Source organism: Oikopleura dioica, chromosome 1, assembly GCF_907165135.1.
Source record: "Oikopleura dioica chromosome 1, OKI2018_I68_1.0, whole genome shotgun sequence".
Classification (NCBI taxonomy): domain Eukaryota; kingdom Metazoa; phylum Chordata; class Appendicularia; order Copelata; family Oikopleuridae; genus Oikopleura; species Oikopleura dioica.
Window position 1 is genome coordinate 1,008,460 of NC_137291.1, and position 14,749 is coordinate 1,023,208.

The 14,749-nt window shown below is 40.2% G+C and overlaps 4 protein-coding genes and 1 long non-coding RNA gene across 5 annotated transcripts; all 5 read right to left on the reverse strand.

Moving 5' to 3' along the window:
- Positions 1-1,037: 1,037 nt before the first annotated feature.
- On the reverse strand, positions 1,038-2,023 carry LOC145710985 (uncharacterized). The gene is made up of 2 exons (XR_014135111.1): positions 1,916-2,023; positions 1,038-1,361 (listed from the first exon to the last, which is right to left on the reverse strand). It is a non-coding gene; the product is annotated as an uncharacterized LOC145710985 (long non-coding RNA).
- Positions 2,024-2,658: 635 nt separating this feature from the next.
- On the reverse strand, positions 2,659-6,003 carry LOC145704567 (uncharacterized). Its single transcript, XM_081782027.1, has 10 exons — positions 5,755-6,003; positions 5,205-5,358; positions 5,006-5,158; positions 4,596-4,960; positions 3,971-4,216; positions 3,689-3,825; positions 3,519-3,648; positions 3,103-3,279; positions 2,855-3,058; positions 2,659-2,811 (listed from the first exon to the last, which is right to left on the reverse strand). The coding sequence occupies exons 1-10, from the start codon at positions 5,959-5,961 to the stop codon at positions 2,659-2,661; spliced, it is 1,926 nt and encodes a 641-aa protein (XP_081638153.1). The 5' UTR covers positions 5,962-6,003.
- A 2,092-nt stretch (positions 6,004-8,095) lies between these two features.
- Positions 8,096-10,027, reverse strand: LOC145707530 (uncharacterized). Its single transcript, XM_081785072.1, has 7 exons — positions 9,911-10,027; positions 9,454-9,871; positions 9,099-9,405; positions 8,818-8,893; positions 8,476-8,752; positions 8,298-8,425; positions 8,096-8,247 (listed from the first exon to the last, which is right to left on the reverse strand). The coding sequence occupies exons 3-7, from the start codon at positions 9,368-9,370 to the stop codon at positions 8,098-8,100; spliced, it is 903 nt and encodes a 300-aa protein (XP_081641198.1). The 5' UTR covers positions 9,371-9,405; positions 9,454-9,871; positions 9,911-10,027; the 3' UTR covers positions 8,096-8,097.
- A 582-nt stretch (positions 10,028-10,609) lies between these two features.
- Positions 10,610-12,487, reverse strand: LOC145695665 (uncharacterized). The gene is made up of 6 exons (XM_081772669.1): positions 12,343-12,487; positions 12,099-12,299; positions 11,914-12,051; positions 11,265-11,509; positions 11,044-11,219; positions 10,610-10,971 (listed from the first exon to the last, which is right to left on the reverse strand). The coding sequence occupies exons 2-6, from the start codon at positions 12,271-12,273 to the stop codon at positions 10,806-10,808; spliced, it is 900 nt and encodes a 299-aa protein (XP_081628795.1). The 5' UTR covers positions 12,274-12,299; positions 12,343-12,487; the 3' UTR covers positions 10,610-10,805.
- A 407-nt stretch (positions 12,488-12,894) lies between these two features.
- On the reverse strand, positions 12,895-14,307 carry LOC145695730 (cilia- and flagella-associated protein 20). Its single transcript, XM_081772744.1, has 4 exons — positions 14,215-14,307; positions 13,653-13,907; positions 13,132-13,320; positions 12,895-13,049 (listed from the first exon to the last, which is right to left on the reverse strand). The coding sequence occupies exons 1-4, from the start codon at positions 14,233-14,235 to the stop codon at positions 12,930-12,932; spliced, it is 585 nt and encodes a 194-aa protein (XP_081628870.1). The 5' UTR covers positions 14,236-14,307; the 3' UTR covers positions 12,895-12,929.
- Positions 14,308-14,749: the final 442 nt, after the last annotated feature.

The following is a 14,749-nucleotide window of genomic DNA, read 5'->3' on the forward strand; positions in this document are numbered from 1 at the left end:
AGATCATGACAATAAGATGGAACTTGCGAGTGTTCTTGACCACTTGTCGAAAGAAAGAGAATTCGGAAAACTTTTTGGATATATTCTTTGAATCGTTTCTTTGCAATAAAAATATTGAATGAAATATACAGTATATTAATAACTCCTGGAAAAGTTAGGAGTAACTGTGGTAAAAAAGAACAGGGTTTACCCCCTTTTTTGTCCCATATATTGTCAAATTGTCAGGTCCAGATGTCAAGTCTGTACCATTCTTTATGAATACAACTGACATCTCCTGTATAAAAAACATGCTTCGGGTCATCAAAAGAAGATTTGAAACAATGAAAATAGTTCATTTTTCCTTGATGGCTTTCAACATCGTATTCGGCCTGCGAATACCAACCTCGATTATAAAAACTAAGCCGGATATAGGTTTGTTTCTTTTCGTAGTAGGGCAGAGTTGCAAATTTGCTGAGCTGATCTGAATGATCTGATTTGCTCAGCTCAGCTAAGACAATTTTTACTCAGCGCGGCTCAGCTAAATTATTTTCGAACATGATCTGCTCTGCTCAGCTCAGCTCAGCTAAGACAATTATCACTTAGCTCAGCTCAGCAAACTCAATAATTTTAACAAAATTTTAATACAAAAAGAGACAAAAACAGCTGAGCTCAACTAGCTCAGCTCCGCTCTAATTTGGTTCCGCTCAGCTCATCTCTTTTAAACAAAAGGTTCGCTTAGCTCAGCTCCGCTCAATGAGCTCTGAAAAAGGCTAGCTCAGCTCATAGAAATTTTTACTCAAGTCAGCTCTAGAAAATAAATCAAAATTTGCATCTCTTTAGTAGGGCCCCTACTGTAGGGGTTATCATTCACGCTGCCCCTTACCCTTAACCTTACCCCCTTAAGAGTTGAACCTGGACGTCGTTAACGACGAGCATGGCGACCACGATAATCAGATGCAAATCGAGAATGTCATCAATCATTTGAAAAAAGAAAGAGAATTTGGTCTTCTTTTTGGCAATTTTCTTTGATCAAATATACTTCAACCTTATTGGTTAAATGCAAAATAAAAGTAAATTTATTGAAGAGTCTTTTATCTGTTGTTCAGTAAGTTCGGTATCCAGCAATTTCAATTTTTCATGTTCAAAAAACAAGTTTCCAAAATCAATCTTCAATGACGCAAAAACAGTGGCAGGAAAAAGTGTCCCAGTCCCAAACTTCAGTCGCGCTTCCCACTTTGCAGTTGGAAACATCAGCGAGCTCGCAGCCGTGGAAAAGGGTCCAGGAGGCTTTGCACTGCTCGTTTTCGACGATTCGGTGGGCGTTTTCCGTCCAGAACTTGAAGATTGACCATTCTGGCACGGGCGGGAGGGCGGAGACGGCGCTAGAAGAAAATGATTGAGATAGACATTAATTTAAGGACCCCCCCGTCAGCTTTTTCATTCGACAAAAGAATTTTTTTAAAAACACCATATTTTTGGTTCTTCATGCCTCCTCAGGTTAATCTTACTTCAAAAATTTGATATGAGGAATTTTTGACCTAAAAAAATCAATATTTTTGCCAAAATTAGGGCAAATTCATCAATTTTCGGCGAAAAGTCCAATTTTCAAATTCGATTATGGGGATGAAGGAGTCGAGATTGATCCTCAAAAAAGGAAGCCTCAAAATCGTTTTTTGACCCGTAGAATCCATTCCGGGGTCAAAATTTTAAAATTCCGAAATTTGATTTTTCGAAAAAAGCTGACGGGGGGGGGGTCCTTAAATTAAAACCAGAATCATAACATCTTTCTCATTCAAGGACCCCGCCCCCCTTTTGTCAACAATTTTCGAAAAATCCATTTCCGGGGTAAAAATTATGAAAAGCCGATTTTTATTTTTCGGAAAATTTTCGGGGGGGGGGGGATCCCGGATCCTTAAATATTTCCTTGAAAGCTAACCTGATTAAAATTGTCAAAAGAAAACTTTTCATTGTCGCTTTTTTTTCTTGTTTTCTTCGCTATTTTTGAAAATGGGTGTGACTATTACGTTGGTACTTTTAAAGTGATGTTTGTGGCCCGAGGCGCGTGCGCTTTTATGCGCAAATAATCGGACCACTTGTGTTTGGCAAGTGAGCCTGATGTAAAAAACAGCGCGGCGTGGCGCAGACTTTGCTGCATTCTCGTTAGTCTCTAGCTTTTTTGGCACTTTTCTAGGGCAGATGAAACTGGTTTTCAAGGTCGTCCACAGCGTTGTCGAAGACATTATGTAATGAAAGCAGGGTTTTTTTGTAAAAATGATTTATTTATATAACAATTTTTCAAAATCTTCTGTTAGAAAAATCATGGTTCATCAGAAACGACGAGGAATCAAGCAGATCGAGTTCTGGAAGAGCTGGAGTATGTTTGATTCCGATTTCGTGGCCTCTTTCGTTGTGCAGGCAGGTGATCTCGTACTCTTCGAATTTCGTGCTCATCGAATTGAACGTCTTTTGAAATTTCACTAATTGACTTTTTCGGCTTTTTAAGACGGGATGGTTTCTGGAACCGACAAAAAAATTTCGACAAATTTTATGTGGGCGGCTACTCGGCTGCTGATTGGCCGGTTTGCCGAATCCAGGCTTCTGATTGGTTGAATATTTCCACGCAAAATTTGTCGAATTTTTTTGTCGGTTCCAGACACCTCCCCTTTAAAACGGAGATTTTTATAAAGATTTTTTTGAAGAAATTTTTAAGAAGCCGTTCCTAGTTTTTCTCGAAGAATAAATCTTCATGCTCTCAATTCTTGTATTTATGTCTTGGAAGCAGATATCCCTCAAATACGTCAAATTGATCGCAAGAGACTCTCCAAAAACCGTCTAAAAAGCGCCTTTTTACTCAAAAAATGAAGAAAAAAATTACCTTGAATTGATAGAAATTCTCAAATTTCGTCGATTTTTTTGCGATGGGAAGCTTTGTTTTGGGCAAAACAAGCTTTTTCATGAAAATGACGATTTTGGCCATGAGCTCGTGGACTTTTTCCGAGTCGTTTTTGATGATTTCGTCGATTCCGAAGGAAATATCGCCGTTGAGAATCACTTCTTCGTCGTCGTAAAATTTCGATCCCTGAAAAACTCGATTGCAATCAAGGAAGAGAACTGAAAACGAACCGTTTGTCTTTCTTCATTCGTGTCTTTCCAGAAGTCCTTGCAATGGTCGTCGTGAAGCTCCTGTCGAGCCATGTCTTCTTTCGCCATTTTTTGATTGGTTTTCAGATTTTGCTGGAATTCGTCGTCGTTTAGCTGGGCGATTTTTGATCGGAGGAATTCGAGGTATGTTTCCAAGGCCTAAAAAGAGGATTTTGTCGGAAATTTTTGACAAAAAGAAACTTCAATTCAATATTGTGTTCTTACCCTAACCTTAGGGTGGGACTAACGAAAGGAAGTGATTTCTTGGATCAGATCCAGCTCAGACTAAGGTTTGATTGGCCGCTAGGCAAAATACAGCGATCTTATTGGCTATCCAAAAAATCACTTCCTTTTCTTGGTCTGTGCCTAACCCTAACCCTAACCCGAGATTCATTTACCTCAAGATGCTCATCAAGAATCTTCAAATTAGTAAACATCTGTCCAAGCCAGTAAGACTTCATGATCATCAATTTGTTCAGCACAGTATAACCGAAAAGACTGTACATTTCTCCACGAACAGCGAAAATTCTAAAGAAAATAACAAAAACGGAGAAAAACAAATTCGAACCTGTTATTGCATCGGAGTTGCTGAACACTAGCCAGTGCTCGTTTCCAGGTCTGGATGACGTTGAGGTCTAATTGGTCAATTAGGCGATTGAGGATTTTAATGTCGTGGTTAAAATATTCTTCCAGGGGCTCTTCGAACTAGAAAAAAAATATTTTTTCAATAATTACCGATTTTTCAAAAATATTTTATTAGTTAAAAATTAATAAAAAATTTAATCAAATAACTTCAATTTTTTTTAATTATTAAAAAAAAATATTTTATTTTTTAAAATATTTTTTTTACCGCTACATTTTTCTTCTCCACCACGGTCGTTTCCACTTTCGTCGATTCCCACTGACTGATCTCTGGAATTTCGCTCGCTTCCGTAGCATAATCACTTTCCGCCGCCGTTTCATCGTCACTTGGCGGCAACGCCATCGACTCCATTTCTTGCTCAATCTCGCCGCGCTCTTCCATGAGGTAAATGTAATCTGCGAAGACGTAGAGCCACTCGCGCGCTTCGTTGAAGTTCAAAGTCGCGTCTTTGGACTAGGATTTATTTTACGATGAGAACTTCAAATCGACTAAGTTTGTTCTGAATGAAAAGGTCAGTAATCAAGTAGAAAACCTGAGTCAGGCTCTGAAGAGCTAAAATGAAAAGCCGCGCAGCGGCTTTTTTAAAAACGAAGCCGCAGCGCGGCTTCGCCAGACTTTTTGATAGACTGTAATGCTAATATTTGCGAAGCCGCTTTGCGGCTTCATTTAAAAAAAAAAGCCGCTGCGCGGCTTTTCATTTTAGCTTTTCAGAACTTGACTCAGGTTTTCTTCACAGGCTGCCGCCCCCAAAGCTCGAAAAAAATGGATATTCAAGAAATTCAAGTGCCCCCAATCAGCAACACCCTTCTGCTTGACCCTCAAGGCTACTTACAAGATATCCATGTTGGCTTCCTTCTTCTTCTTCTTGATCGATGTTGTACCGGCGGAAGACCTCATTGACGTATTCAGATGCACTCTTCGCGAGTGTCGATTGATTTCCTTTTTCCAATTCGCGCTTCAATTTCGGGTACCAATTCGAAATGTGTGCTTTTGTGATTCCGGATCCAGAAGCGGCGGCGATGTTCCAATAATCCTTGTAGAACCGATTCTTTCTGTAAATGAAATTGGTCCAATCATGATACAAGCCAGTTTTCTCTTGAGTTGTGCCGACTCTTGGATACACTGTTCCCTTAATATCCGTCTTGATATTCGCCTCGTTCAGTCTCAAAGACAAGCAGTAGACCAATCTTCTCGCCTCTGAAAAAACCGCTGAAATCAAGGAAGAGTGCAGTCGCATTTTACCGTAATAGTCGATCTCGCCATCTTGAATCATTTCTTCAAAATCAGCGCTGGCCTTGAGCTTGGCGAACTCTTTCTTTCCAATTTCAAGTGCTTTTTCGTCGAAAACTGGGTCAAGAGACTCATCTTCGGATTCTTCTTTTTTGGATTTTGAGACTTGGATTTTAATAAGTAAAATCAAATTCGAGCTTGAATCAAGCACTCTCTCTGTCTTTCATTAACATTTCAACTGTCTGGCAGACAAAATCAAGAAAGAAGAAAATCGACTCAAAATCCAACAATCCTATGTTTTGCTGAAATCCTTCTGGAGCCGAAATTCGGGAGAGGAAGAGTTTTTTCTTGTGGAAAAGTTTTCCCTAAAGAAAGTTCTAAGAATGGCATCATTTGAGCTACCAGCTCGTTAAAATGAAATAGTCGGAAGTGTAAACAAAATGCTCTTTTTGATAAAGCGGGACGTAAAAATTTACGAGATTTTGATTATTTGAATCAAGGGACTTAACGACAACCCCCGCTTTTTCGGAAAGGTGTCTGGAACCGACAAAAATTCGACAAATTTTGCGTGGAGATTCTAAACCAATCAGAAGCGCATATTTGGCAAACCGGCCAATCAGCAGCCGAGTAGCCGCCAACGCAAAATTTGTCGAAATTTTTTGTCGGCTCCAGATACCATCCCCTTTTTCTGACGGGGGTCCCTTATTATCGTAGCAAATCAACGTTCTGGGAAGACTACAACTGAACTTGGCTTTTTTTACCTGTAGAATTTTGTCAACATCGTTGACCGAAATCCTTCCATCCTGCGAAATCCTCGCGCCGGGAAAGTTTTCATGAAAAAACTTCCAAATCACATGTGCATAAGCTAAATTATCCGCGTCTCCTCTCGATGTTTTCGGAACGCAGTCCCAGCAAATCAGCCCTTTTGCCGGACCGTAGTAGTCTTCTTCTGCGTAATCTCTTGCCATGCCGTGAGGATTAATTCTAAGCAAATAGTAAAAATGAAGAAAGAGCGCGGGTCGTAAATTTTCAGTTTTTTATGAAAAGAAACGGAACGCGATAAAAATAAGAATCCACGGAAATAACCACTCGCGGTTAACAAAAGAAGAAAAAACACAAATAAAAAATATTTTCCCTAAAAGATTAAATGTCTATTTATTAGGCCATTTTTTAAAAATTCATTTTCAGCCGTCAGCTTTTTTCCTTGAAAAATGGAAAATTTTCAAAAGACCATATTTTTGGTTCTTATTGCGTCCTCAAGTTACACTTGCTTCAAAAACTTGGGGACGCTCGTCTAAATTACCGAAAATCCATTACCAATTTTTTTCAACAATTACGATTTTTTTTGCTCAAAAAATACGTAAATAACTCTCAAACGTATCCTACCAAACAGGCGCGGAGCGCACACAGGCTCTTTGACTTGATAAAATTGGCGATTTTTGGAAAGTTTGGTAATGCATTACCATAAATTGGTAATAGATTACCAAAATTGGTAATAGATTACCAAAATTGGTAATGCATTACTGATTGGTAGTTTAGACGAGCGTTACCCCCAAAAACTTGATAAGAGCAATTTATGACCAGGAAAAATCAATATTTTCGCCAAAATTAGGGCAAATTCGTTAATTTTCGATGAAAAGTCCAATTTTCAAATGCGATTTGAGGGGGTGTTAGAATCCGGAAATGGAGTCTACGTGTCAAAAAACGATTTTGTGACTTCATTTTTTGGGGTCTATCACCATCAAAATCGCATTTTAAAATTGGCCTTTTAGCCGAAAATTGACGAATTTGTCCTAATTTTGGCAAAAATATTGATTTTTTTGGTCAAAAATTCCTCTTAACAAGTTTTTGAAGCAAGTTTAGCCTGAAGACGCATTAACAACCAAAAATATGGCGTTATGAAAATTTCCATTTTTCGAAGGAAATAGCTGACGGGGGGTCCTTAATTCGTCATCTGACATTAAAATCAAAAGTAACATCTTGATCCTTATTAAAAATCATCCAAAGACTGTTGAAATAGGCCGAAATCAGATTTCCTCGTTGATTTCATCAAAAATTCATGCTCATATCCAATAAATAATCACCTCTGAATAAAAGGCGCTTCGGTCAAAACACAGGTCACTAAACCCAAAAAAAGGAGAAAAAACAAAAATGAAATTGATAAGCGGTTTCCTTTTTTCTTTCGTCATTTTCATGTCGACTTTTGAAGGGGAGTCGATGCTCAGTGACTATCTCAATACAGTTAATGATGAGCAACAGGTGAGTTTTTCTTAAAGGAATTTTTTCATTTAGGGTAAAGGTTAGGGTAAAGATTGGGGCTAGGTTTAGGGTTTGATATCCAGAAAATGGGCTTTTGAGTAAAAAAATAAGGTACGCCCCTTTGAAAATTATTTTCTAGCCGAGCTTGGCGGCAGCTCCATGGCTGGCAAACCGACTAAAAGGCGAAAACTCGGGGCGACTGTCAAAAATGGCCGAAATGCTGAGTAGCAAGCAGAACCCCCTGGAAATGTTCGCTATCCATGGATAAAATATCATGTCTGACTGAGATTCAGTCTCTGTGGAAATCAATCATCAATCTCAATTTTCGATTTCGTTCAATTAACTTCTCAATACACGGGCGGGCGACTAAGCGCTCAAAACACGGGGTCGGGAAAACCGACCACCAAGTATTATTCAGCCCCGCGCGGCGCGCCAAATTCGGAGTGTGAAAAACAGCGCCGACTATTTTGATCTCTCATTCATTTTTCCGTCGATTTAATAAGTTTTAAACTCTACTGTTAGAAAGCCTGAACACTCAGCTATTTACTCATGTTATTATCAAGGAGAAAAAACCTTCCAATTTTTCGATAATGAGCTCGAAAGAGATCTGGTGCAAAGCGCAATCCCTCTTGAAAAATTTCACGAAACTTCGCAGAGTGGTTCGGTTTGTTCATATAAGTGCACATTGCAAAAATCAGGTCAAACGGATTACCACCTTCGAAGTTATTGAGGGCCAAAGTCGCCGTGGTCGGTTTTACCGACCACGTGTATTGAGAAGTTAACGTTAATAATATATGTTTCAGAAAAAAAAAGATTTCAACTATCTAAATCTGTGAGTTTTTATTTCAAAGATCTGCATAAGATTTCAATGTTTGAAATTCAAATTTGTTGGGATTTTCTGTCAGCTCGAGAAATCCATCGACATATTGCTTTGCCGTCGCGTTGTAGAGATCCTTATCCATGTTTGTGATCGTTATGCACAGTCTGTCCGTTGTCTGCGAAGAAATCATTAATTCATTCTGCTGATCAAAAAGGATGAACAAACCTGAAAAAGAAGGGTGTATTCATAGTGGCACCAATTGTATCCAGAGCAGTACATTTCTCGGACCTCACCAAACCCGTATTTCGTATCGAATTTGTATCTTCCTACATTCGAGAAATTCGCACTAGAATCTAAACATTCGATATAAGTAGGGTGAAAAATAGCCCGAGAAAGAACTCACTCGTAAAATTTTGCTCCGGCGGCTGAAATCCATCTCTGTCTTTTGCGTAAAGCCCGATCAATGCTTTGAGCATAAATGGCTGTTGATTTTTTATTCCATCGTTGATTTCTGAATGAAGACGAGTCGCCACTTGAACGAGAGTTTCTTCGAGCTCTGCGTTTGGTTGATGGGTGTTTTCGCTGATGTAACAAGCTACAGTAGTGTTGCCGAGTTTCTTTGGGAATCTGTCGCGGAGATTGTAGTCGACGCCAAATCGAAGATCTTTGCTGTGAGATTTCTAGAGGAAAATCATGAGCAGAGTTTATGTTAGGGAAGCGAGATATGAACTTATTTAACACTTACGGTTATTCTTGAATTGATAAATGAAAATGCTGCCATCAGATAAGTGCCAATCGTAATATCATTTCTTCGGCAAAAGGCTAAAAGCTGAGCTTGGAAACCTGCGTAGAAAACCTGAATCAGGTTCTGAGGGGCTAAATTGAGCAAAACAATCAATTTCATCTATTTTTAAATTCTGGCGAAGCCGCTTAGCGGCTTCGGTTTTACAAAAGCCGCTTTGCGGCTTTTCAATTGATATGTCTGAAAACCTGACTCAGGTTTTCTACACAGGTTTCCCAGCCCAGGCCAAGAGTTTTTTGCTCGCATCTGGAGTCCCTTTTCCCAATGTCACTTTTGTTGGAACATTTTTCGGGCGTTTATTCTTGAATTGAATGTGAGGAACGACGTTCTTATAGGTCGTTTTCTCGCGAATCGTTTTCTCCTTGAATTCTTCAACTTTCTCCGGGTCAAGGGTAGGAAACAGGCGCTGGGCTGCAGTCGGGTAGTCAGTTACAAGAGGTTGCGATAGATGAGGTTTTTCATAGAAAGTCAAAATATCGTGGAGAATGAGCATCATTGACGTTCCGTCAGCCAGAGAATGAGGCGTTACGACTGAATTTAACGATTTTGCCGATTTGAGTTTCGAAAATCATTTCTTACCTATGATTTGGATGGTCAGACCTGCATCACAGACAATAACTTCTGAGGACTGGACTTTGTTCTGTACAGTCTTGTTGAATTCTTCTTCGAAGGAGCTCTCGGAGCATTGGATGAATTTTGGCGCTGATTTATTGACTGAAATATTCTGAAAGGAGTCTTCTATGTTGAAATAAAATCATATCAATTCAAAAAACTGGACATTTAAAACTTTTCCTTTATAAATCCGGCCGACCATTTCGCGTGTAAAAATGGATTCTTCATTTTCGTCTTTTCCCAAGCCTGACAAAACGCTCTCCGATCAAGCTGTTTTTGCAACTCCACGATGGCGGCATGAGAAACGGAAGTATTCTCACTATTCATAATCCATTCCAGCCCTACTTCATCCCTACATGACTTGCTGCCACAACAGCAGATAGCCCTGAACATTTCAAAATCTTTCCGCAGCAAAAAAAATCACCTGATGCAACTTCCAAAAAGACAACCACAAGTCATTTCGAATCTCAGGTTCTCTATTTTTCAAGCATAAACTCCGTGTTTTTCAAACAAAAGTGATCATAAAGCTATAGAGAGTCAATAGTGAATAGCGCGCTGAATTCAAATAATGTTACACTTTCCTGGGGAGGGGGTCGAAACTATTCTGCATGCAGAACTATTCTGCAAAAAGTAGAACTATTCTGCAAATGTAGAACTATTCTGCAGATGTAGAACTATTCTGCAAAAAGTAGAACTATTCTGCACAAGTGCAGAACTATTCTGCATTGTGTTGAAAAGAAGATCTTCATTGAGAGACAAAATTTCACTGTTTGGAAGCACGCTGCGGGCCTACGGCCCTTGCGCGCAAATTCTGGTAGGGAACTCATTTCTGAAGGTGGCCAACTTTCTCTGCTCTCGCGCCTCCTTTGATAAAAGTCGTTTTTCTTGTATGCAGAACTATTCTGCATGCAGAATTATTTCGTCGGAAAATAGCCCTTTTTTCGACGAAACTATTCTGCATTTTGCAAAACTATTCTGCATGCAGAATAGTTTCGAAGGTTTCCCCTTTCCTGCCTCTTCAAAATGATCAAAAACATTTTGATTTGATCGCCATTCCAATACGAAGCCTTTTTTCAATCGGATGATTCATTGATGCGGCGTCAAGATCATTTTTTTATTTTAGTTCATAAATTTTATTGCTGAAATCACTCTTCTTACAGAGTTTTTCACAAAAGAGTATAGTAATAACAATTTAGTATTTGCGAGTTGAACGGATAAACACGGAAAATATCAGCTTGATATTCTACAAAAATGCAAGTTTTGTAAGTGTTGAGCGAGTTTACATCAATGTAAAGTTGAACTGAAAGAAACGCATATTTTCAACCCATTTCGATGTCGGTGCCGGTGCTGGACAAGTCCGAAGTCGACCCAGATGTTTTCATGCGGCCACAGCATCGGCCAGGGAGTTTTGGCTTGCCTCGATCCATGATTTGAACTTTGCAGCTGTGGGGACGGCCGAAGATGCAGTCGAAGAAGTTTTCAGGGCTAGAAGTGGCAATTGAAATCTTGATTTTTTCTTACAGTGAAAAACGACCGCAAAGGTCACCATCATCTTACCGAAGAAGTTCCTTGGCATCGAGTAATTTCAACTTTTCTCCACCCGCCGAAGTCCTGACAATCTTGATCAAATCGGCATTGAGCGTCCTCAGAATCACCGTGGCCGGGCATTTGTCTCGCAGACCTTTGTCGCACTTCAGGTAAATCGAGAATCCAGCTTCGAAGTTTCTTTTGACCTGATAAAAATAATAAAATTGCGATTCTAGCGCCGAAGATAAAACCTTGTTGACAAGATAGGCGCGTTCCATGCGGTCATTTCGGAAGATAAAAAGTGGAAATTTTCGACGCGTCTCGCGAATTTCAACCAACTCCATTTTCATTTCGTGTCGCTTGTCGTGAGTTTCTCCACTGTCGGGATGATGTTCTGAGGATTCTGGAGGCTCGCATAGTTCGAGAATGACTTCGTCGGGAAGAGTGTCGAGGCTGCTCGGGAGGTCGCCGATCAGGTCGAAGAGTTGCTGGTCGTCTGAAAAAAGAATAAGCACAACTGAGTTTGAGCATGCTAATTTTGAATGACTGAGGCCCCGTATTTAGCAGTCAGGACCTGACTGAATTATTCAGGGCCAGGGAACTTCTCGACCCTCGAGTCACAGGAACACAGGTTAAAGAAAGTATCCTGACACAGGCTTGTACACAGCTGGGCTCGGAAACCTGAGTACAGGGTCAGGGTTCGAAAACTTTTTTTCGATATTTGCGACTCGCAAAATTGCGAGCCTCTATTTTACTCAGGCACACAGGTCAGGGCCTGTGTACTCAGTACTCAGGGGCCTGACTCAGGGTTTTTCTCAGGTCAGATTGCCAAGCCCAGGTACACAGGACAGGTTCTTGAGCTCTGGGATACACTAGAATATCGGATATAGCCCTCAGTACCTGGGATATTGACGGAAGAAATCATATCGTCGATTAAATTGTCGGAATAAGTCGAGAAATCGCAACTCTCGCTCTCAGACTCCGATTCTTCATAAACCCTCTTTCGGCTTTCCAAATGCGATCGCGGCAGAGAAATATCTAAAAAACATTCAAAATGGAAATTGAGTAAGAGATTGGATTCTTACCTTTTTCCGTCAAAACTGGCGGAATTCGAATGTCCATCATTTCAATGTCATTTCCATCCCCTCCTTGTCCGAACGTATTTCCTTCTGGACTAGGGCAGAGGCCCAAATCTGGCATGAAGAAGAATATCTTCTTCGGCCGAGGCCGGACGAAACGATGCATCCCGCGATGAGGCATTTTCTTCTGATTTTCTTACAAGCAATCTAAATATTAAAATTTTATATTATTTAATTTGGCGATTTCAACTCTGGTCTTCTCTGATCTGAACTCTGTAAACTACCCTGCAATACGTGGCAAGGAAAATTAACTTTTTTACGAGACGCGTCACAGAAGAAAAAAACTAGCTAAAAGTGTCTGCTGGCAAAAGTCGATTTCCTTTTGTTATTTTTCTCAAAGAAGAAAGAAAGAGGCCGAGGTGAAGTAACTTCAGCTCCCAGCTCGTTGCTCATAACAGGGCAAGATGGTGCCCAGGGGCAGCGCAGGAGGACACAGGTCAGAATGATTCTCTCAGACTCTGACTCAGAGCTAATTATGAATTTCTATGCTGACCCTACTAAAATAATCGAGTTTACAAATAAAATGAGAAGCGAGAATCGAAACAGAAAAGACTCAGGGGCCTGTCTCAGGCTTCTACTCAGGTTGCCGAACTCAGATCTGAGTCAAAAGGAAAAGAAGTAAAGAAAGGTCATTTTGTGCTTTGATTCTTTTTTCTGCCTTTTTATTACAAAGTGGATCAGTTACAGGAGAGTCCAGTTAGTTAAACTTAATAAATACGTACAGGCGACGATTGATTGTTTTTTAGTTACTATCTTCGTTTACTTTAAAAGTTTGTTTCAAGCTTTCTGCGCTTTGTTCTGCACTGGGAGGTAGAGCTTGAATTCGGCGGGAAGCTCGTCTTCGGAATAAAGCCGGTCAGAGAAGTAGACTCGACGGATTCGGCAATTAGCGTGGATCTGAAATGGAGGTTTATTGTGATGAAGTAAGAATAATTGGGAAAGGCCAGGCTTTCACCCTGAGTCAGGGTCCCTGACTAACCTGAACTCGGAGAGTTTCGATGTAGTTAGTGCCATACGCTCGCCGGGTAAAGTCGGAAAGGTTGAACTGGATCTGATTCCAGCCATCGTCCAAGCGCATCGGCATCGTGCAGATAAAGGGCTTAACTCGAGTCGTCGACTGGTAGTTGCTAGCGCGGAATCGTCGTCGTACGTTCTTATCATCCAAAACCTGAAAAAGGGGAGTTTTTAACGGTGTCTTTTTCTTCGAAAATCGAGAAGCCGCTTGCGGCTTCGAGCTTCAAATTGCAGATACCGTGTTACTGAGCGCGGCAACCTGAGTAGATACCGGAGTCAGGCTCTGGAAGAGCTAAAAAGGAAAGCCGCGTAGCGGCTTTTTCAAAAACGAAGCCGCAATGCGGCTTCGCTAGGAGTCTAAAGAAAATGTATATGGTTTATTTGCGAAGCCGCTAAGCGGCTTGGTTTTTAGCTATTCAAGAGCCTGACTCAGGTTTTCTACTTAGGTTGCCAAGCCAAGCTGTGGAGGACGAGTTTGAAATTTACCTGAACTTCGAAAGTGAAGTATTTCTTGAGATTTTTGATAATCATGACAAGGAAGGGGAGCTTGATTCCGAGCGTCTTCTTAGGATCGGCCGGGCAGGTGATGTACGTGGTGGACACATTGGTTCCTTCGATCTCGAGCACCAGCGACTGGATGTCGTTGTCTGTGATGCGCTTGATGTGTCCGTTGCGCACTTTTTTGTCCCAAATCTGCAGCGGTTTTGAACCAATACTGTACAGAATGGACAGGAATCCACTCTAAAGATTGGTTTTAGGGCTAAAAATTCGGGCAGGAAAACGATTCTAGCAACAGCTTTAGCTGAATTATTCAGAATATGACTAAGAAACTCATTGAAACCCGACTAAGAATCCTGAAAGAAGTCTGAAAACTGATTACTTTCTCGAAAAAAATCATCAAAATTCGAGTTTTTCTTTGAAAATTCTGGATTTTTACTTTTAATGGGGATTTATATCGGGTTTTAATTGAGACGGGTTAGATATAAACTTTATATTATAAAGAATTCCCTGATAGAAAATAATATGAAGATCGCCCTTTTTTCATTACCTGGAAAGTATTTTTGAACATTTCGCCACTGTCAAAAGGTTAAACTGATTCTGGGTCCTTTTTTCTTCCAAAATAACAGCCGGGGTTCTAGAAAAAAACAACAAATTTCAACTTTTTTTTTTCTCTGACTTTTTGATTTCACCTCTTTTTTGTTTCTTGTTTCGTCTTCAATTGCAGAATCGAGAGTTGAATTTCGGGGAGAAAGAGAAGTCGTTGACTGGGGAACGCACGCCTGGGGCCATGGCAACGCTGTCTCGAGGCGACTTTTTCAAAAATTTATAAATTCGAAACAAAACGCGAAACGCTCCAGCGGCCGCGCATTTCTTCATTTTTCTTCTCGCGAAACATTCTTTTTCGATCAATCTAATCCTTTTGTTTTTATTGATTTTGAGGATTTAGTTTTTCACGGTACTTTCTCTTAAAATTTCAAATCCGCAAAAAATGCTTTCAAATCTCGTCCAATAAAATTTCTCGATCGAATGAATGACCAATCAGATTTCTCGAATGAAGGAACCCCGAAATATCGAAATTTTTA